The sequence below is a fragment of the Mixophyes fleayi genome, chromosome 4 (genome assembly GCF_038048845.1).
Source record: "Mixophyes fleayi isolate aMixFle1 chromosome 4, aMixFle1.hap1, whole genome shotgun sequence".
NCBI lineage: Eukaryota > Metazoa > Chordata > Amphibia > Anura > Limnodynastidae > Mixophyes > Mixophyes fleayi.
Window position 1 is genome coordinate 229,594,045 of NC_134405.1, and position 23,691 is coordinate 229,617,735.

At 39.8% G+C, this 23,691-nt stretch overlaps 1 protein-coding gene across 2 annotated transcripts in view; it reads right to left on the minus strand.

The window, feature by feature from the left end:
• Positions 1 to 22,246, minus strand: part of FGD6 (FYVE, RhoGEF and PH domain containing 6) — a 75,423-nt gene extending 53,177 nt beyond the window's left edge. For both annotated transcript variants that reach the window (XM_075209413.1, XM_075209412.1), the window contains exon 1: positions 22,058 to 22,246. In XM_075209413.1, the coding sequence (XP_075065514.1) occupies positions 22,058 to 22,067 (10 nt within the window). In that variant the 5' untranslated portion in view covers positions 22,068 to 22,246. The remainder of the gene's footprint in view (positions 1 to 22,057) is intronic.
• Between the last annotated feature and the right edge of the window lie 1,445 nt (positions 22,247 to 23,691).

Genomic DNA, 23,691 nt, shown 5'->3' on the forward strand with positions numbered 1-23,691 from the left:
TTCCTTAATGTTAAACGTATCCATCTGATGTCTTATGGACAGTAAATTATCTGTACAATGAAGAAAGCATGTTAACCCTTTACCATTTTGCTTTTACATACTAAACAGATGATGATGGGACAGTGACAGGTGTGCTTCCAAATTGTGTTACTGTGAGTGTGTGCATATCATGTCTTCTACCACTCCAATTTATAGTACTCAAATCCCCTACCTTGTCTTGTTCCTTGATCTTGCAGCCAATACTTCCACTAGCATTGACAACTAGCAGCTTATCTGATAATATAACAAAATTCTTCATTGTGACTGTCCGTAGTCTTTTTTAGCTATTTGTTTCTTCTAAACTTTTTAGGAACATGCAAATTACAGAGAATATCTCGAGGAGACTGAAATTCTTTGAATCTTGAACCATGTAAAACTGGTATACTCAACTGTATAAACTAAGATGTAGGGACATTTAAATGAGCTGATGTGGATTTTTGCCATTTATCGATATTGAACTAGTAATTGGTATGGAAAATATCAATTTATATTAAAATACATGTTTGTCTACATGGGAACCTTGCTGTATATTATGCCGAGAGCCCAATGTTGTCTGCGTGGGCTATGATCTTACGACGAGGTAATGATTTGTGCAGACTCCGTGCTCTTGTGTAGGTGTGCAGAATTTTCCATAAAGACAGTGCAAAACATCACAAGACCCACAGATGGACATGTCACTGATTGTGCAATGTTATAGTACATATCTAAACACACACAGAAGCAAAAATAACCACACTGCAGGAAACTTAGAAACAGTACCAGTTTATTGTTGTTGCAAGCAGCTACTAACAGGCTGATTTAAATAGATCTATGAGTAATGGTAGTTTTTACATGACTGGCTATAGCAGCATTAGTGATTCCTTCCTTATTAGTAGTTCTAATATATCATTTATAGTGTATACTGCAATAATACAAATATTTATGTAGGTGCGTGAAAGGGATTAATATTTTATCTCCTAAGCAATTTTATTTATGAAGAGATGTAAACTGACAGATTACTTTCGTTATAACTGCAGGTAGCAAGTAAACAAACTTACAAGCTAAAGCAATAAGGACATGGGTGAATACTACTCTGATATAATATTTCTCACCACAAAAGGTTCTCTGTTTATCATTGTTAACAAAAGGAATACCGTATGTATTTTCAGATGCTTTGACGTGGCTTTTATTTATACCTTACCTTGTGAATTTGTACATGTCAGATCTCTGTGCATTTGAAATAAACTTAGCAATACTAAATATGTATATAACCATTATAATAATTTGGCTATTGGTTGATGCGACTTTATTGACGTCTAAGGGTGGGGCACTGGGTTATCACATGGCTGGTAAAAATGCAACTGTGTGCCAATGTTATAGAGATGGGAGGATATTTTTATCCATATAGTGTGGCATCAATAGTGGTAAACAATTATACAATTGCTGAACTGTCAATATTGCAGTTTGCACATAAAATATAATACAGAATTCTGTTTGCTTAATAACTTCTGCTTTACATTAATCTTATATAAAAATAAAGTATGCTTATTGATAGGAATATTATATTACATTTTTACAAATATCAAAGGCACAATTAAGGGTTTAACTAGTCTGGGCCCCATAGCAAATCTACACACCATCATAAAATCTTATCCTCCATGATCTGTTCCATCCCCAGTCAGCATCCATTAGGGCAGACACATTAGTAGAAATCCGGCACATTTAGCCTCAGCTGTATATACAGTCATTTCTTTCCTCATCATTTTCCAAATCATAACTGCTGGAAATATTTGTTAAGGAGTCTAATATTAGGTGAAAAGTCTTAACTCTTGAAAAAACGTCTGTTTTCGCCAGATAAAAGCTTTTTTTTTACAACGCTGAATTTATTACAAGGGGTAATGTCATGGGCAGGCTGGGCTGGGGGAGCAGGGAGGCATCTGCCCCCTGGGCCGATCCCATAGTGGGCTACCATGGGCTGCGTCACTGGGCCACCTGCATTTCTTTTCCATTAAAATAGGCTACTGAGTCAAGTCTTGGCCCCCGGGCTAAAGTCTGCCAGCCCTCCTCTGGGCAATGCCAGTGCCAGCACAGATTTCGTTGCCACAAACACTGTTTGCGTTGAGTATAGCCAATAACTTTAAACCACTTTGATTTTTATCTCTTCACTATTTAACACCACCAATAACTTTCCGAGAGCCATGGCTGTTAAGAGCTGCTGTGGTGTTGAAATCTCCAGCCAAGTAGTAAGGCTATGCATCTTCTCCAAGTAGGAGAAGTATCTGGATCCAGCATTCCCCAGACATCACTGCTCCAGCAATTCGCTCCTCTGAGCCCTGGCAGGTTAAGCCATGGTTAGTGTCCTGCAGAGGGGGCTGATAGAAGGTTGTGGCAGGAGGAAAACCTCTCAGAGCTGGGAGTTGGGGAGCAGAGGGGTACAAGAGAAAGACCTCCCTAGGCTGGGGTTACAAATGGCTAGAACTGCCCTACTATACTCCAATACCGCTATATTGTGAGGACTTCCATATAGCGCCATCACAATGGATATACTCTGTGTTATTCCACCCTACACCTGACCAATTTTGGCACACAAGTGCTGCTATACTATACTGAACAAAACCTGTGTACTGTCCTCTTTGAGATACTGATCTCTATAATGTGCCATACTGGTGCATGATGGTATACACTGGAACAATATAGATTTTACGGATATAAGCTGGGTTAAATTGGCACATTATAGATTATAGTACTATATAATATGCTACACGAAGACAAGATGGGTATATACTACATTATAGTATAGCAGTGTTCTATGGAATAAGCTATATGAGTACTGAATAGGGATATCCTTACCTTGAAGAGCTAGGGGATCTCCCTCCTGGTCAGGTAAACCTTAGGGGCAGTGATTTTCATGTCTACGTTGTGCAGGACAACATTTCACCATACATTTTGATGATTATGTAGAGAACTAGAAGCCCACTCTTAAATACTATACATTTCCATTCAAATCCCATATAAAGATTTTAATTTATATAGTGTTGCAGAATACAAAAATAGTCATAAAGCGATTTAAACATGTTACACACTAAAACAATGTGTCATCAGATAAATATCTATTTTTAGAAACGTTAGGAAGTAATGTACATCCACCATAAAATAGTCTGATCTTTCCATGACCCTAAGAAGCAATACGGGCACAAAGGCCTCCTTTTTTATCCACATGCAATAGCCTGAAGGAAACTTTTGATGAAGATTAAATGGCTTTCCCTAGGTCAAAGTACCAACAACCAGGGATGGATTTGAGGTTTCAGTGCAAAACACTTATCTTCAGTGCACACTGGCATGTGTGTCCTCCATTGATAGACCTTTGCTGTCAACGACAGCCTGAAGATCAAGTTTTTAGCCAGGAATCAATATATTTGGTTTCTAGCCACTAACTTTTTTGGGTACAAATTTTCTCATAGTCTGCTGCCCCAAATTAAAGATCAAGGGATAGGTGCTGTGTGCATAGCACACTGTCAATTTGCTGTTTAGAATTGTGCAGTAGCATAACACTGCCATTGCAGGGGGTGCAGCAGTGGCAGGTATTCGGCTACTACCGATTCATCTGGGGGCGCCGCAATGCCGAGCCATCTGTTCTTGAGAGTATGCTCAGTGGCTGGTGAATGTGCAGTGAAGACTAGTTTGAATTGAAACTCTGAAGAGCATGATGCACCCCCCCCCCCCCCAAACAAAAAAAAAAAAATCATGCCATGTGGCCAGGTAATGGAGAGGTACATCCCTGGGATTGTGTATTTATTTTAGCAAAATGATTACTATATCTTATTTTTGCTTTTTGCTGTCAGTCCAAAATATTTATGGTGCATTTAATAACATTAACCAAGCTAAATACACAGATGACAAACATAAATATTTTAACATGCTCTCAAAGAAATCATCACTAGCTATATACTGTAAAACAGCTCCCTGACCTATATATACTTCCTTCATCCTTTAATATTTTATTTATTTTAGAACTGCATAAATCCCAGAGTGACTGAAAACTGAGGAAGGAACCGGATCAACTGGAAAAGCTGGTGATTGGAGAGAGGTGAGAGTGAGGAAATGGCAGGAAGTGCGTTGCATCAGGAGCCCTGGACCAGACCGAATCCAGCAGCAGCACAGATTGAAAATCAGGTGATAGATATTTGCCAATTACAGGTAGGATTAATATTATATATTTTTATTTTTACGCCTAGTTGCATACTGCCTCTATATTTTTTATTTGGCCACACCCCCAATGATGCATTGCTGCACTACATGTATGGGGGGGCCCACACCATTGGTTTGCCCAGTGGGCCCTTCATGCCCCAATCCGCCACAAATGACCTATATTACAAGTATTTCAAGAACTCCTCCACCTCTTTTCATGAAGTTTGGGCTCATTTGGATTTCCTTTTTTAACAAACCTTTTCCTATTTTTTTAACCTTAACCTTTTGATCTTTCCCTGGTGGTGCTATGTACTCTATCCAGTGATATTATTTTGTATATTATACCAAGGCCTCCAACCCTTCCTTTCTTCCCACCATTCACCTTTTAAAATTACAGCATCATCTGTTCCTCATGTTGAGTTTGACTTCGATCTTCTCTACTATTTGTGATCTGAGAGGGCTCTCAGTAATATGTACGCGTTTGTAACTCAAATTATCCAGTTTCATATATTTCATTGTGAATGCTTCTTATTGTTACACGGATACCCTTAATAAAATCTTTCTAAAAAACATAATAATAATAATCATCCAACAACATTACTACAACTCCAAACTTTGCAAAGTCCTCAAAACTGGTCCTGTAATTAGAGGCAAACGCAAATAAATTATTTCAAGGAACAGTGTCCAAACGCTTGATTTTGGAACTACGTGTAGTGTTGTTGGACTGGCAGCATTTAATTCTACCAGTGGAAAGTGCAACATTCTGCAGCCACATGCAGAATGAGGTGAATATTTTGTGAAAGAGTTTTGAAATGTTAATTAATTGTAAGGAGCAACATAAGTCATAGTCTTTTAAAACATGTAGATTAAGTCGTACAATACAAATTCAGATCTCACTGCTGGGAACCGAATCAAATGGTTTACAACATGAGCATAGCACTGGACCAACAGCTTTCAATGACAGACTGGATCTATTGCTGAAGAGCAGTTCTGCCAGTAGGAGGGAGAGCCCAAGCTCTCTTATTAAACCCAGACAGCTCTTCCCACAGTGCTCTTAATGTTTGAATATGCCAAGTTAAATTCTTCCCCACTCCCAAGCACACACATACCAATCTTTTGCACTATAAGATGCTTCAGTGTAAAAGACAAACTGGAAATTAGACTGCAAAATATGGAAATAAAAAAACTCCCTCATCCTGGTAAAAAAAGAAAGTTACCAGCAGGTGAGGAGGCATGTAATCTGAGGGCATGGCTGTACATGTCAGACGGCATTTGATACAACTACATGTATGAACAGAATAGTGTAGTTTTGGGAAAGGGTATTAAAGCAGGTATCCTATACTTTAATCTTTATAAATGACTGTGCGCCACTGAGTAAAATATAGTGAGCCTCTAAAAGTGTTTACAGTGAAATATATCTGTCCTGCATGCCATCTATAACATCTTAATAGAGAAAGCAGACTGAGGGAGGCAGAGCTTCTTATTCTTACATCACTGTGGCCTAAAAGGTGCCCAAACACAGGGTATTCCGTCCAGCTGGGTGTCCAGGCCCCTGTCATTTGACCATACATAGAGGGGCCCAGATAATGCAGTCAAATGATGTCACATTACCAGATGCAGCCCCTACCTCCCATATATGACCTGTCCCAGTCCACATTTGAATAATCAGATTCAGATGTTTATCAGACTCAGCAATCTTTTTGATCCTATACACACCGTAATATAAATGCTTTAACAGATTACTGGATTCAAACACTGGGCATGACATGTGAGATCACTGCAGATTTGAAGGGGAATAACTGGTAAGATGTACATTTTAAAAGTACTAGCAGACTTGTATTTGTGATGGAAATTGTAGAAAATATTCTATCGCATTTTACTTTGTACCTGCAGTGGAAAGTAATAAAGTAAATGAACATTGCATTTATATTACATGCACTATATATAATAATGTGCAATAAGTTGTCCTTTATGGTGAGGAGAGATCACATATCTGCACATCTTATGTCATGGAGCTTAGACTCTGTTTGGACTATAGTTCTCCGATAGGAGTGCTGTGTATTGAGAACCTCTGTCATCGCCTAAACATTTTAGCAACTGCAACAATTATTGTAGCACCCACGCAAGCTATACATACTATCAAAGATGCTGAAAAGGAACAGAATTATAAATTGTAACTATAACCAAACTAGGTTTTTGTTTTTTTTCCTACAGAAACATTTTTAAAATATCTTAAAATTTAACTTTAAGCACATATTCTACATTTCAGATGTGATGTTTCTTTTTAACCCTTTGATTTGATATATAAAGTATAAGAAAGACTAAAAGCTTTAATGTAGGGCACAAAAGTACAATTCACTGTGTTTATTTTTACCTAGGCCTTGTACTGCTATTGCCAACATGTTAAAGATGACAAATTTGGTAGCTTACTCTAATAACCTAAGATAAACACTTGTGCTTTAAAATACCCATACACGTCTTTGGTCTGAAAGACACTACAAGAAGGTATGTAGTGCTACTATGGCAGCGAGTGGATTACACTTTAGACAAGGGTTATAAAGTGTCGGGGATAGAAGAATAGTATCTCCAAGCAGCTGGTTGTTAAGGTGAAAGGGTCAACCTATATTTTTAGCTGTTACAGAAGTCGACATGACATATGGCCCATACAATCATTTTCCTGTTACTAATCATCATCATCATGATTTATTTATATAGCGCCACTAATTCCGCAGCGCTGTACAGAGAACTCATTCACGTCAGTCCCTGCCCCATTGGAGCTTACAGTCTAAATTCCCTAATGTAGACACACACTCACACAGACACAGAGAGACAGACAGAGGGAGACAAACAGGGAGAGACTAGGGTCAATTTTGATAGCAGCCAATTAACCTACCAGTATGTTTTTGTAGTGTGGGAGGAAACCGGAGCACCTGGAGGAAACCCACGCAAACACAGGGAGAACATACAAACTCCACACAGATAAGGCCATGGTTGGGAATCGAACTCATGACCCCAGTGCTGTGAGGCAGAAGTGCTAACCACTAGGCCATCATGCTGCATATATAATATATATATATATATATATATATATATATATATATATATATATATATATATATATATTTTTATATTATTATCATCGTTTATTTGTAAGGCGCCACAAGGTTTCCGCAGCGGCGTACATGGTACAAACAGTAGACTATACAGGGTAAGACAGTACACAACAATAAACACAAAGTACCAGTACTTCAGAAACTCCAGGCAGGCAGATACAGTAGAGACGGAGCGGAAGAACAGGTATGGAGACAGGAGGGAAGATGGGCCCTGCTCATACGAGCTTACATCCTAAGGAAGGGTAAACAGAATCAGGTACATAAGGGAGCAGGTGAAGCAACGGGGAGAGAGAAAGGGGGCAGGGGAGAACCAGAAGAGGTGAGAGGTGAAGTGGATGGTTGGTAGGCCTTAAGGAACAGGTGAGTTTTAAGAGCCCGCTTGAAGGAGCACAGATTGGGTGAAAGACAAATGGAGCGAGGGAGGTCGTTCCAGTGAAGGGGGGCAGCACGGTTGAAGTCTTGGATTCTAGAGTGGGAAGAGGTGATCAGAGTGGAGGAGAGGCGGCGATCATTGGCTGAGCGCAGGGAGCGGGCGGGTTAGCCCCATTGCTAACCAATGAAGTACCATCAGCTGGAGGGGTCAATACAGAATCAGCCAATCAGAAGCTGCTGAGTAGCTCTACTAACACTCATCATCACATTCACCAGCCTCCAGCACCCACAAAAAATACATCCTAAAATGCCTCCATATACAATTGTGTTGCAATTATGTGAATATGGCCTTGCTGTACTCTGTGTAATATATCCAGGAGCTGTGTATTCAGCCTCACTGCCTGGTGAGGTATAGAGATGACATCACAAAGCAGTACAATGCATCATAATAGCCACATGCAACAATGCAGCCCCCTGTATATAAAGGTCACCACTCCTGCTGCTGGGTTAGATATTGAACAAAAAAAAAAAAAAATGGAGAGAGATATAAAAAAGAAAAGTCGATTAAGGAGGATGTGGGAGACCCTAAGGGGTAAAAACACTGAGCCGGACCCAAAATATCTGTGCATCAACGGCAGCCACACCTACTATGAAAAGTATAAACCTAGGACACCCCGCAGGGGAAATAAATGGTGGCAGGTAGGAAGATTCAGAAGCCCAAAAAACAGCAAGAATAAGGAGGAACTGCAAGCAGATCCGCAGGAGACGATAGCGGTAGATAACATCAAGCAAGACCATCTGTCCCCTCCAGAACCTGCCTCCAAATACCAGCACCTAAGTAAGGAGGACTTGATCAAACTAATGCTTCAACGAGAAAGAGAAGATGAAGAGCAGGCAGCCCATCTACACCAGCTGGAGAACCGCGTGCAGCAGCTGGAGGGATATCTGAACCAGCTCCTGCTACGTGTACTGAACAACGCTCCAGAACTGCTTGGAACATCTTTGTAAATAGAAGACCTCTCGTTTCCCTGACCTCGGCCTGGTCCCTACTTTGCCTAAATAAAATACATTGTACTTTAAATTTCTGTTGCCACTTCCTGAATTTGCTAGGAATCATAAGATTTATAAATTAATGTAATTTATTAATTGATGTGTCATTTGTAGTTCAGAGTTGTTTGGTCGATATAATCATCATCTATTTATATAGCACCAACAAACTCCGTAGAGCTGTACAATTGGGAACAAACAGTAATAAAACAATACTGGGTAATAGATACAGACAGAGAGGTAAGAGAACCCTTTTCGCAAGCTTACAATCTATGGGAGAATGGGAGTTTGAAAACAAGGGCACGTGCTACATCATATTGCACGTTGGACCAACTAGAATGCAAAGGTAAAAGGATTGAGTGGGCTGTGTGATCAGTCACACAGCAATGTTGGTCAGAGGGTTGTGGTCTTGTGTTAGCTGTGTAGAGGGTGGTAATAGGGTAACCTAGGGACATTAAGATGGTGGTAGAAGAATATTATAAGCTTGTCTGAAGAGGTGGGTTTTCAGAGAACGCTTGAAGGTTTGAAGACTAGAGGAAAGTCTTACTGTGCGAGGGAGGTAATTCCATAAAGTGGATGCAGCCTAAAAAAGTCCTGTAACCTGGAATGGGAGGATGTGATGAGAGTGGAAGAGAGAGACAGATCTTGTGCAGAACGAAGGTGTCGAGTTGGGAAATATTTTAAGACAAGTGAGGAGATGTATGTTGGTGCAGTTTTGTTAAACAAAGTAATATTATTTGCAGGAGGAGTTTATACATCCATTAATCATCTCCAACCTGATACACTTCAAGTGGGGTCCGCTCACCTTTAGTAATAAGTTAAAACAAAACACTTAAAGAAAGAGAGGCCTACCTGTAATAACATGTAAGCAGGCATTTTAAACAAGTCTTACAAGCCATAATAAACTTCATCATAAAACAGGATGGAGCTGGGGACCGAAGGTGAAGGCTTGGAGGGCTGTGTGTTGCTCATCACTGCCCTTCAAGGTGAAACGTGTATGGAAATGCAGAAATTGATTTAGCTGAAATCAAATAACCAATGAATATTTCACATTCTAGGAAGCACAGGCTCTTACTAAACAGCAGTAAATCAGGTCTATGTCCCTGCTTCACCATACTATGTTACCCAACGATGATACCGAAAGACAAAAGATATATATAGATCTCAAAACCTGCAGGAAATATAGTACAGAGAATAATCTGTCAATACGCACCCCAATAGCGCTGTCAACAGTGTCGGACTGGGGCATGAAGGGTCCACCGGGGGACTGCAACGCTAGGGGCCCACCAAAGGGGTGCGGTCAGCCATCATAGAGGCAAGATCAGACACTAGAGGGGGAGTGGTCAGCCCACGAAGGACAGCTAGCACCATAGTATAGTACGTATATAAAAAATGCAGTGTGTATATAAAGAGTGCACAGTCTTGACCTGACCCTCAGATTGGGCGGAACAGTCACAAAAAAAAAAAAAAAAAATTGTCCCACTAGACTCAGAACATTTGACAGACTAAATAATAATAACTTAAGATACTACTATTTTTCCTTAAAAATGCAAATTAGATTACTTTACAAAAAAAGCTTATAACTTATTCAAACAATACATTAACTATGCATTCATCAACTGCATGAGAAGTATGCCTTTGCTCAAGTAGTTTGTATAGTGCCATTAAGTGGTTCTTACATAAAGTATTCAACATTATAAGCAAAACATTACACACAACAAAAAGAAACCCTGGAACACACACCAATAAGACAGAAAATATCTTATTTCTACATATTTCAGTACATAAGGATTGTATTTTAGGCCCTTTTGTATTTATGGTACCATAGGATGAAAAAAACAAATACCTATAACGGATTGCTGCTTAGAGCCTGCAAAAGAGTGCACAGACGAGCAAAAATAAATAAATTATAATAGTATGTAGAAATTCTTATGTCACATGGTCAGTTAACAACAAACAAATGAAAAAAAACATAATAGAAAACAAAGCAAAGTTAAAACTCTTGTGTAGTTAGGTCCCAAGAGGGACATAGGGATTACACAAAAACCCACAATGGAGAACTGAAGGGCACAGTCACTTATGACTCAGTATTACTAAAGTCCTCCTAATACGGTGTGACGATATACATGATGCTCTACATCGATTATATAGAACACAGCAAGGCAACATCCATAAGGGCTCTATGTTATTTGCCCAATATTTGATCACTAATAGATAAGCCCATTAATTTAATGGACACATGAATATTGGATGTGCTCAGTCTCAGAGGTCATTGCCCTGTACCTATCTGATGCACAGTTGCTTTACTTTCTCAGTCATTTCTGACAGACTTTATTCCAGGAAGTGACATACGTCCTACAGACATCGAACTGACCAATTCTTCAGAAATCTATGTGGTTGCTTCTAAGTTTGATGTTTAGATTTAGGCTGAATTAACCTGAGCTAAAAGAATTATGTTCTGTAAAACAATCCATACATCCTTATTAATTCAGTCATTTAATATTACATTCAGTAGCAGACAAATATTTTCTAGATCTAATAGGTGAAGTTAAGACCTTAGTAGTTCATATGTAGTTTTCAAAATAGATCCTGTTTTATAATAGCACCTCTTAAACGATACATTTACAGAAGTTGTATTCTGTAAATCATCTAATTGAAGTCCTCCTGCTTGTTACAAAGTTCTATATCAAATAATGTAAGACAGTAACCACCAAAACACATTGACCTTTTAACATGACAGCTGTAAAACTGGAACCAGATGAAGCTTCTCATTTCAAGCTTTTGTATGCCTGGGAGATAGTTGCATTGACTGTTCATTACCTTGCATACAATGAGCAGTTATGCCAACCAATACAAACTGATAAAAGGAGAAAGGACCCAATTCCGAAGACCTAATTACAGTTCACAGAAACGCCTAATTATGGTTCAATGACTTCCATTTACAAGTAGATTCCTTTTAACTGCCTGCAGTGACAATGTGGACTTGTGTGCTATAATGAAAACTGGGGAATGACATTACTCATTGCACCAAAATCACTAAATTTCCTTTCTGTATACCCTGTCACTTCAATGCCAATTTAAAATTAACTCCGCAATAATGACTTCAAAACTTTAGTCTCTTTAAGAAACAACGTGATAAAGAGAGAAATAGGCTTCAGTCACAAAAGCCTTTTAAAATTGAATTGTAGAGTAATTTCACTTTTTTATATTCTAAAAAAGATCATATAGAGTGCATAAAATGTATAAAAAACTTTAACCTGAAAGTCGGGAGCATTATGGTATATAGTTATCTGCTTTTTGTTGAATCCTCTTGTGTTATGTTTGATTTTTTTTATCGTGTTCTTTTGAGTCAATGAAGAGAGCAAGCAATATACACATGAGAAAAATACAAGAAAAAAAAACTCAGTGAAAACAAAAAATGCACTGCTGAGTATTTCTAAAGAAAAGACAAAGTCCCCTTCTATCCTGGAAATCTCAAGAGAATCCCGCATTATTGACAGACACCCCGGATTATTTATAAAAATCTCAGATTCCCCACCTTCCTAGAGTTTCGCACAAACTGGCCTGGGAACGTGACTTTGGTGAAACCCTTTTGCGCGAAGAATGGTCAGAGATTTATGAGAATGCTGCCTCCAGTTCAATCTGCGTTAAAATAAAGGAGAATGTCTATAAGGTATTGTACCGATGGTACTACGTTCCCTCCCGGATTCAAAAAATTCTCCCAGACTCTTCTGATCGCTGTTGGTGGGGATGCTCCCATGAGGGTAATTTTATCCACATATGGTGGACTTGTCCCAAATTAACAAATTTCTGGGCAGAGATTAAACACCTGATCCAATTGATTCTCCAGGTAGCGATACCACTAGAGCCTACATTTTTTCTCTTGCCCTTGGGAGCTCCCATGGCGACTCGACACGAGAACCAGCTGGCTAGGCATATTCTATCAGCAGCTACCTGCCAAATTGCAGCAGACTGGAGGCAGCAATCTCCACCTTCGCTTCAGGCCGTTATTAACAGAGTTTGGCAGGTCCAACGCCTGGAATACATGACCAGCATCATCAATAGGACGTCAAGATCGTTCACTAAGGTTTGGACCCCATGGCTCTCGTTTTTTCAGGCCTATTCCCCTTTCACTTGATTTTATATTTACACATGTCCGTCCTCTTCCTTCTTTTTAATTTTAATTTTATTGTATTTTATAATCCCTTTCTTCCTTTCCTTTTCTGTTCTGTTCCAGTTTCTCTCTTCCCCTCTTTTCGCATCATACCCCCCTCTCTTGTGGAATTTCGCGCTCTCCCTCGTATCTCTAAAAAAAACTCGAGTCAATATCGATGCACGTAATTTGGCCCCTCTGTATTGTTTCTTTCTTTGTTTGAGTTTCTCACGATTTTATGTTGATCGTATATCATTCCTTTCAGTGAGTTGTATAAGGTCACTTTTACTGTACGTTGGTTTTGCTTGTTATTTGACCTCCCAAAAATAAAAGTTTAAAAAAAAATAAATAAATCTCAGATTCTCAGATGAGTAAGCAATTATCCTTGAAGACCACTCACCAGCCAGCGAAGTAGACGGGGGCGCACCATAATGACTCAAATCACATCATCAAGTCCAGTCATCCGAGTCCCTCCTTGACCCTATCCAATCAGGCTTCCGCCCCCTCCATTCCACCGAAACTGCCCTGGCTCAAGTTACGAACGATCTCCTCTCGGCTAAAGCCAAGGGCCACTACTCCCTCCTGATTCTCCTCGACCTCTCAGAGCCCTTTGACACCGTTGACCACCCCCTCCTGCTTCACACCCTCCAGTCCATTGGCCTCTCTGGTATCGTCCTCTCCTGGTTCACCTCTTACCTTGCCGACCACTCCTTCTCTGTTTCCGCCTCTGGGTCTCTCTCCCCCTCTTCCTCCCTTCCAGTCGGGGTCCCTCAGGGCTCTGTCCTTGGATCCTTACTATTTTCACTATACACCTCTTCTCTGGGTGAACTCATCAGCTCCCTCGGCCTCAAGTACCACCTTTATGCTGATGACACTCAACTCTATCTTTCTTCTCCTGATCTCTCTCCCTCCCTTCTCTCCAGGGTATCCGCATGCCTCTCCGCCATCTCCTCTTGGATGTCCTCTAGATTTCTTAAACTCAATCTTGCTAAAACTGAACTCATTGTCTTTCCTCCCTCTCGTACCTCCTTCCCCTCTAACCTCTCTATCACTGTTGCCAACTCCTCCATCTCCCCTGTTCCCCAACTCCGCTGCCTAGGTGTCATTCTCGACTCCTCTCTCTCTCTCTCTCCTTTGCCCCTCACATTCACTCTCTCGCCAAATCCTGCCGCTTCCAGCTTCGCAACATTACCCGCATTCGGCCCTTCCTCTCCCAGGATAACACCAAATCTCTCGTCCACAGTCTGGTTATCTCCCACTTGGACTACTGCAACCTTCTCCTTATCTGCCTCCCCCTCTCTCATCTCACTCCTCTTCGATCTGTACTTAACGCCGCTGCTAGGCTTATTTTCCTCTCTCGCCGTTCCACCTCTGTCTCCCCACTCTACCTAGCCCTTCACTGGCTCAACTTCCCCTACAGAATCCTTTTCAAGCTCCTTACTCTGGCTTACAAGGCCCTCGCCAATTCCACTGCTCCCTACATCTCTAACCTTATCTCTATTCATACTCCATCCCGCCCTCTGTGATCGTCGCCTCTCTTCCTCTCCGATTACCTCCTCTCACGCACGTATCCAAGACTTCTCCCGTGCCGCTCCCCTCCATTGGAACAAGCTTCCCGCTCCATCAGACCTTCCCCTAATCTGTCCTCTTTCAAACGAACATTAAAACCCCACCTTTTCTTAAAAGCCTTCCAGTCTCATGCCTAACCTCCCACCGGTCGGCTACCTCTCACTCTCATTCCCTCTTCCCTTCTCCCCCTTCCTCGTCTCTGTCTCCGTTTCTCCCGTCTCATCCATGTGTCTGTCTGTCTTCCCTTTAGATTGTTCGCTCCTTTGAGCAGGTCTCTCCTACCTCCTGTTTCGATCACTTTTAACTTCGCTCTCCAGCTACTCAGCTCACCTCCTCGGTCCTTCTGCCCTTTGTCTCCTCTCCGCTCCCCTCAGTGGCTCTTAAACTGTCATCCGTGCCCACCCTCTTGGGCCAAAGGTACCTGCCTGTACCGACTTTTGCCCTCCCTCACGTTAGCTGAGCCTGAGCCCTCAGAGTTATAGTGCTTACTGTTACTTGTCCTGTGCTGTTTCACCTTGTACTGTGCCATTGTTTGTCCTTGTACGGCGCTACGGATACTTTGTGGCGCCTTATAAATAAAAATTAATAATAATAATAATAGTAATAATAATAATAATAATAATAATAACAGAGGTCTAATAATGCATCATACACTTTTTCCTACCTACATGATGATACAAATTGTATCATAAAGATCTGCTCATTTTTCATACCTTCTCCCAGAGGTAAGGCATGGAACGTATTATGGAGGAAAAAAGCTCATATTTTTTGCATCATTAATTTTAATAATTTGCAATAAAACACATTATGCTTCTGTGTCCAAGACTTTGTGATTTTACTTTCGAGACTGTAGGCATGAGGTGTCAATACAGTGAATACTGCAGACATGAGGGGGGGACCATACTCTGAATCATCCATTAGGTCTAAAAAAAAAATAACGTTTAAAAACAATTTTATTATTTTCCACATCACTGTAATATCAAGCATATCAGTACCTGCCCAAGTTACAATTAAATGTCCCTACCACAGACAAGCAATATAGTTAGAAGCCAATTAACCTAGTATGCCTCGGACTTTAGGAGGAAACTGGGCCACCCAGTTATACAGAAGGAGATCATACAAACTGCATGCAGGTAGCACCCTGGTAGAAATCACACTCAGGGCCCCAGCAATGTTTGCACATCCATGATGCCACTCCAGCATAATTATCAATTAATTCAGCCCAGTCAACTTCAATAGATAAATAAGTGAGAAAGTCGAGAACAGAGTATTTTGTAGTGAATGGCATGGATCAAATAGGATAGGTATAGCCCAGTAAAGTGGGGCACTTATTATGTACACTGCTGCGGTCAATCACATGAAAGGGTGGTTGGAAGGCTGAAATAAAGAAATTGGAACATTAAAATAATGTATTTGGCCCAAAAAAAAAGAAAAAGAAAAAAAGATTAGTCTAAAAGGGCTTGAAATGTGGCATGACCTAAACTTTTTGCTGCATTTTATCATAAAGCCCATTTATATGCCAGGAACACCAGTGAAATGATTGGCATGATCCTCAAACCCCTAGAGCCAAAAGCATATAGGAGTAATTTCAATGTGAAACCAAGTTTGAAAGAAATTCAATACATAATTGTACAGAGAGAGAGTGTGCTTCTTCCTGGTTTACCAACATGACACATAAGTAACTGTTGCTAAATTTTAGAGATGTCACCATCATGGTCATGACTGTTACTCTATCCAGGGAGAAGTTACTAAAGTGATATTTGACATATGATTTTTAAAATTGCCATGTACGTCAAATACTTAATACTGGAACGGCTGTTTTATTATTTGTCTGTGCAATGTAAAAATATGTACAGTGAATTTCTGAAACTTGACCACTACAAACTGTCCATCTAAATGTAAACTCCCCACTCTTTCACACCTATATCCCAATTAGAAACTTTAATTTGCTTCTGCGATTTGATAATGAAGTGCGAGTTACACATCTATAGTACAAACTACAATACGCAGACATTTTATTTTTGTATAATAAAGTGCTGAAATGAAGGTGATGGATTCTTAGCGTGACTGTCTGATGACTCCCAAACATAAATAGCAATAAATTTTAAATCTATAGTAACCTGTTCCTTTCATCCATCTGTGTATATACACATGTTGTACATAAACAACGTGTATATACACAGATGGATCTCCTCCACTCATCACCTCTTCCCACTACAGAATCCCAAACTTTTTCCGTGCGGCCCCCCTTCACTGGAACGACCTCCCTCGTTCCATCCGTCTCTCTCCTGCTCTGTGCTCCTTCAAACGTGCACTCAAAACTGACCTCTTTCTCAAAGCCTACCAACCATCCACTTAACCCCCCCCATCTCCTCCGCTCATTCTCCCTTCTCTCCCCCTTGCCTCAACTGGCTCCTCTTGTGCCTGGTCTGTTTACCCTCCCTTAGCATGTAAGCTCGTATGAGCAGGGCCCTCTTCCCTCATGCCTTCTCACCTATTCTTCTGCTCCGTCGTAGCCTGCCTGGAGTTTCTGAAGTATTGGTACTTTTTGTTTATTGTTCTGTATGGTTTCACCCTGTATAGTCTACTGTTTGTACTGTGTGCGGCGCTGCGGAAACCTTGTGGTGCCTAACAAATAATAATAATAATAATAATAATAATAAACATGTTGTACATAAACTTCATCTCTATGGCAGCTATTCACAGGTATTTTTATGGTTCCTGGTATCCTGTAACGGAACACAGTATTCAAAGTGGACAAAGACAAATGCAGTAACGTCACAACAGGTATATCAAACAGTCTGTGCAAATACAGGCCAACATGTCTATACATGAAAATCTGTGTTTTCTATGGTAGGGAAAGTAAAGGATATATGGGGAACATCCTGATGTGGCGAGTCCTGCCCCAGTGTCAATTTATCACCAATGGTTTCAATCTAGAAGAAGCAGTGTTGTTTTATGAGATGTGAAACAGTTTAGCTTTGTAGCCACTGGTTGGACCTACAGGACAGCTGAGGTACGTGGCTGCTGAGCCACCAGGGGAACTTGCTGTGCCCATCCAGAACATCTTGCCTGTCAGATTACATTTTCTTTGGCTTATTGGAATGCTAAATGTGGATGGACTTATTACTTGAAATATTATATCAAGCTGAAGATATTACTAGTGGGCTTTATATAATGGTATGGAGCTGTGCATCATGGGCATTGAGCTATGTGGTGGATATATTGTGTGCAAAGTATTTACTCTTGATCGGTTTCACAGTACCGTGTTCCATGTTCTATACGGAATAGTTATTTGTGTTAGAAAATACAAAAACAATCACTGTGCTAAAATGACCACTGTTTTGCATAGTCAGTCTGCTCAAAAATGTTGTGGTCCCCTCCCTGAAACCTCATGTCCAAACAACACCAGAAAATAAATAAGCCAGCGCTCAGCTAATTCCATACTATAGATGGTACCAGATCTTCATCTCATGTACATCACAAACTTTGACAATTTACATTGAATATAGATGCCTCTTCCAGCAAAGGAAGACCCAAACCAAATAAAAAGTTACCCAAAAAATAAAAAACTTTAAATTTTAGAGTAATCTCTGGAAAGACTTTAAAATATTTCTTTTGATTTGATATGGTACTAGATGCTTTGTGGTTCAGAGCTAAAAATCCTGCTATAGACTATTTCAAATCCAGAATCTATGGCAACAAAATGTGTAAACATGTGTTGGGTACTAAATACTTATACAAGGCAATATGTAATCATATTTGTCATTCATATATTTAGCAGAATTATGAGAATTATCATGGAAAAATGTGGGTTATTTATGTCTGTTTTTTTGCAGTTTCTCTCTGCTTAATGCACTTACAATAAAAATAATATTTACTTGAATGCTACAAAAAACAACAGTAGAATTCTTGATAAAAAAAAAGCACAACAATGTAAATTGATTAGTGTACATCAAGTAGTTACAAAATATTCTCAGTTTAATTAACACACACAGCAAAACTGTGAAATGTAGTCTGATCATGACAAGTATAAAACCCCTAAGTAGTAACCAAGTAGACTGCAGGGTGGCAGATGGTGACATATATCCTTGAGTGCTCATCTTGCAATGTCATAGTGACTGCAGTAGGAAGCAGACAGTGATATGTGTCAAAGAAAGCTTGTTCACCAGTCACTGCTGACAGCAACTGGGGATGGAGGGGTTGGGCAGTAAGATGAAAATCTCATCTTTGCCACCCTTGACATTCTGAGATGAGGATCTCACTTCACCTCATGGTAGGAATGATCTTTTCAAGCTCCCCCAGTTAGAGGTGACCAATGAGATCTTCATTTGAAAAAGAGATCATCTGAATTTAAACCTGCAAAAAATAATAGAAAGTAGAGAGGGCAAAGTATAATAGTACATAAGTGGAAAGCGCACTAATGTGAAAAAAATAATATCACACAACATACATGCACACCAAAATCTCCCATAAACAATTTTGTTCTCTCTGTCCTTCATCCATCTCCAATAGTTATCTTCTACTTCCTCCTCATAGTAGAGTTCCCCTGCATGTTCATCTTCTTTCTATCCTACATGTCCTCCTTTCCCCTCAGTGTTATCAGTTAGTTTTCCCAAAAAGGTTGGGTACAATGAATGCTTGCTCCTCTAAAGGAAAGACCTTTTGTGTATATGTAGGTAAAATAATGTCATCGACAAATTCTTGCAATTATACACAACAATGACTAAAACCAGCACACTCTTTCTAGGGCGCATATGTAATCTACTGCACCTGTTGTGCAGGACCTTCACTCTCCCTTATTTCACAGAGCTTCTAATTGTGTAACCTCCTATTAGGTTCATGTCATAACACATTCTGTTATATTCTGTTCAGGCCTATATAAATATATACTGATTCAGATACTGAACTGTGTTAGAAGTTCCAAATAAGAACAGGTGGTGACTACATTTATTACAAGTGTAACCAGGGGTCAAATAGAAATTTAGAAGTGGCGGTATGAAAAATTTACTTGAATGAAATTTGATAGGTTTACTGTGAAGGCAGTAAGACAAGTGGCGGAATGGCATAGCACCGTAATCCAGCCCATTTCAGCCATTGAGTGTACTGAAATATATGTACTTTATAATTCAGTCTACAATCTGTTTTGCATTCAAGTTAACTGCATTCATCGGTGTTAAACTGACAGGCTTGTGGCTTATTATTCAAGGCTTGTTCACACCTATATAGTCTTTTCGCGATTTTCACAAGTTAATACAAACTTACAAACAAGACTCAAGTGTCCTAAAATATAAACACTGAGTTTAAAATTTTAGAATGCAACATTCTATATTTCTTACATGTTAACAAATATATAGATTGTACTGCTAAAATCACATGGAAAACAAGTTAATGCATCACTAAAGTGCTGTTAGTTTTCATGTAGCTGGACACAATAGGTCAGTTTCTGAGCTGGCAGATGTTGCGAGACAACTCGTTCCATATACAGCACACACATCTAGTTAATGTTCTTTTTATCAGCAAGAAAACCAGGCTGAAGGAATGAGACATGATTGGTCTCAGTTTAACGTAGGTTGGGGATGAACTGTGTAAGGTTCTGGTACATTATTCTGCTGTGTAATAATCCAAGTGGTTAAGTTACAGAATGTTCTATCTAAAAGGCATGGCCAGCAGATGGGGCGGGGTCAAGTCCAAAAGGACCAATGATATAAATTCAACCCTGTTCACATTTGTTAATGGGTTTACCTACTGGGACAAATCAAAACCTTATAATTTCATAGTAGTAAAATGTGCAAAACAGCGTCAGCTGTTGAGGAAGTTACATTAAAAGTTTTAAAAGAAATGTTGCAAAACCCCAAAGTAGACAAAGACTAGCACAAGGAGCTTGGGTAATATTACCATAGTTGCCAACTGTCCCTTTTTTCAATGACAGACCTAGGTTTTAGAGATTCATCATTCAACATTTTTGTTCCTGGAAATGTCTCACTTTTTTGGGGGGACAATTATGCAATACAGTTCTGATGTGACATAATGAGGATTGTAGTACACCTAAACAGTACTGTGCATAACTTGTCTAGATTTACCTGCTCAACAGTAGTGTCTAAGGTCCAATACTATCCTGCAAAATGCTAAACATCTGCTGATATTTGTCACAGAAAAAGTCCTCCACACATTATAAATCTCCCATTCCTAACAGCAATGGGTTTCAAATTTCAAATGGTTGAACAACCAAATTACTGTATGATAAGAAATAGTCATCAGCTGTTTTTTAAACATTTTACAAGTACTTATTTCTTGCCACTACAAAACACCAATAGTTGTGGGAATTATATTATACAATGAAAATATGCTATGTCCATATTCTTGTCTGCAGAAATATGAATATATGAATTTTTTTTATCAATAATTAACAGACTGATAAATACCACTGTGGTATTATATATGCTATAGTATTTTAGAAGTCAACAAGGAGTTCCATAACTACATATACAGTAAGTTAAATAAAGCTCTATACTGAACTGTAAATGAAAATGTAGCTTACAGCAGTATTTGAACACTCATTTCCCATTGTATTCATCTACATTTCAGCCATCTGCTATCCTGATGCAAAAATGTGTGCTGGATTTCCAATGTTTTGCAGGAACATGTGGAAATGACTTTAGATGTCACTAGCAAACTACAGTCTGGAATATATAAAATAAACATCCTGTCACTGCATCACAAGTCTGCAGACAAGGGAAAACACTTCACCTCTTACATCTTCCATGATACAGACAGTGGATAATGCTAAACATTTCCTTCCTGAAGACCCTCTATTGCCTGAAGTGCTTATCACTGATTTACAGTATGTCCCAACATGAAGCATGACAGTTTAAATGGTAAAATAATGATAATTGCTGTGATTAAAGGAAGCTATAATGTTTGCTCCCATTACAAAATATTGTACACATCTGAATGAAAATGGTTACGATATGCATAGTTAGTGACCTGGATATATACCCAAAATTGTTTGATGCCCCATTACAGCAAATGTGTTCTAGATACAGCATTAACGGAATTACCTTACAGTTGATGCATTGTGAATTAGAGAAAATTAAAAAATAAAGCACTTTCTGAATGGTCTCATTGACTTCAAATGTGTACTCACTAGTTATATTTGCCAGCATTTGGGCACACATAACTAGCTTGCTCAGGCAGTGTATATATACACCATGGAAAATCAGCGTTCAGGAGCCAAAGAGAATAAAAAGGACAATTACTTCTCTCCCCTAGTGCAGAAGGATGAGTACTCCTCACTGCACACTGTACAGCCTAGGCACGGGCACACAGATGGGGTATATAATGTACTGAAACATGTAAGTGCAGTACAAAACTTTCCCTAAAAGGACTGATACGTGCATGGCTGCTGGACCTCACACTTTGCAGTAACTTTGGAAGAGTTGTGTAGATTCATGCACAAGACGTGACTCCTGCAATCCTGCACTCACAAGCCAGAAAAATCTCCATGTACATCCTCAGCATAGGATCATCCCCAGAGAGCGAATGGAAAATCCCCCATCCCAGAGCACAGACTTCTTTCCTGTGAGAGACAACTCACCAGAACTCATGTTCTTCCATCAAACTTTGCTTTTAATCCATACTAATCTGCGAAGCTAGGCATTACTCCTGTGGGTGTATAGGTCAGCGGGACCTCGGGTATAGGGCACTGGAACTCCGCTCTATGCCCCCAGTGTACGGACAAGGGGCCGCCCGGCTGAGCTCGGAGAAGCGGCTTCCAACTATGGTAAGGAGGGAGGGAGGGAGGGGGAGGGGCGTGCCGGAGTGACGTCACATGCAAACAAAAGCCTGGACAAAAGCATGAATGTAAGACACAGCCAGCGTTTCACCACTGGAGTGTATCCGATATACCCCAGAGGGGGTAACAGCTGGCAGTGTCTTACATATCCACTGCTATATGGCTGACACTGACTGAATCTGCTACCCCACCAGTGTACTCATTGCTACAGAATGTATATTGTTTATAGTACCCCCAGCATTTACCACTGGAATGTATTGCTTGCTATAAGTGTCACACTGCTAGCATCAACTACTCCACTGAAGTGTACAGATTGCTATATATAACTATATACCCAACTTAAGTGTGTTAACTGTCATGTACATACTACCAGCATAGTCAACAGTGCTTTACAGCTGGAAACAAATATGTAAAGGAAAGAAGATTTGTTATTAACAACTGAGCCGCAACTTAGAATTCTAGCACCTGGGGCGACAAAGACAAATGCCGCCCCCCAGCCCTCAATTTTAACCAAATGAACCTAAAATATTCCAAAATTGCATCCCCTTTCAGCGTTGCGCCCTGGGCGGTCGCCCCTGTCGCACAGCGATAGTTACGGCACTGATTAACAAACTAGAAAGAGAGTAGAGGGCGGTACTGGTAAGATTACAATCTATAAGAAAACAAAAGTTTGATCAGACCCACCCAGGGCAGTGTTTATAGAGGGGGGGGGGATTCCAAACACTTGATTTTGGAATAAAATATTTTTTAAAAAATGTCTGCAACAGGCACTTTTTTTTTTTTTTTACAAAAATTATGGCAATGGTTGTGAATTGTTTTTTTTTTATCTTACCAACAATTACAACCAATGTATAAATGTTGATAATGACCAAACTCATTGTAACATTTTACAATGAATTGTGATTTAAATAATAGAAATAAAAAAAAATAAGCAAGGCTAAAAATGTGTAATTCATTTTGTACTGTACTATTATTTCACTAGCACATAGCTGCTAATGCCAGTGCAGGCAGGAACAGAGCCCTGGCAGAAAAAGGCTCCAAGATGAAATGGTACATGATGTAGGGTTAGGGCTATGATGAGGATTCCCTCCTTTGTGTCATATGGAAGGATTTCTTATCTGCCTACCATGCCTGTACTTTCCTCCATGTTCAGCACCTCAGAGGAGCTGAGCAGTTGCTATGCAAATGCTCTGAAGCTGTCACCTGTCTACTCAGCCAATCAGGACCAGAACTGTCACGTGAACCTACCCCTGCTGCATTGTGGGAAGTGTAGTTAGTTTTGTCTGCCTAATAAACAGCTAATAGGGGGGCGCCACCAGTCAAATACCAAACGCCAAAAGTATCTATAGGTACCGCAAAGAGCTAACTTTACATTTTATATGTGTGTGCATATACATATACCCAGTATAAACACATGCATACATACTATACACACA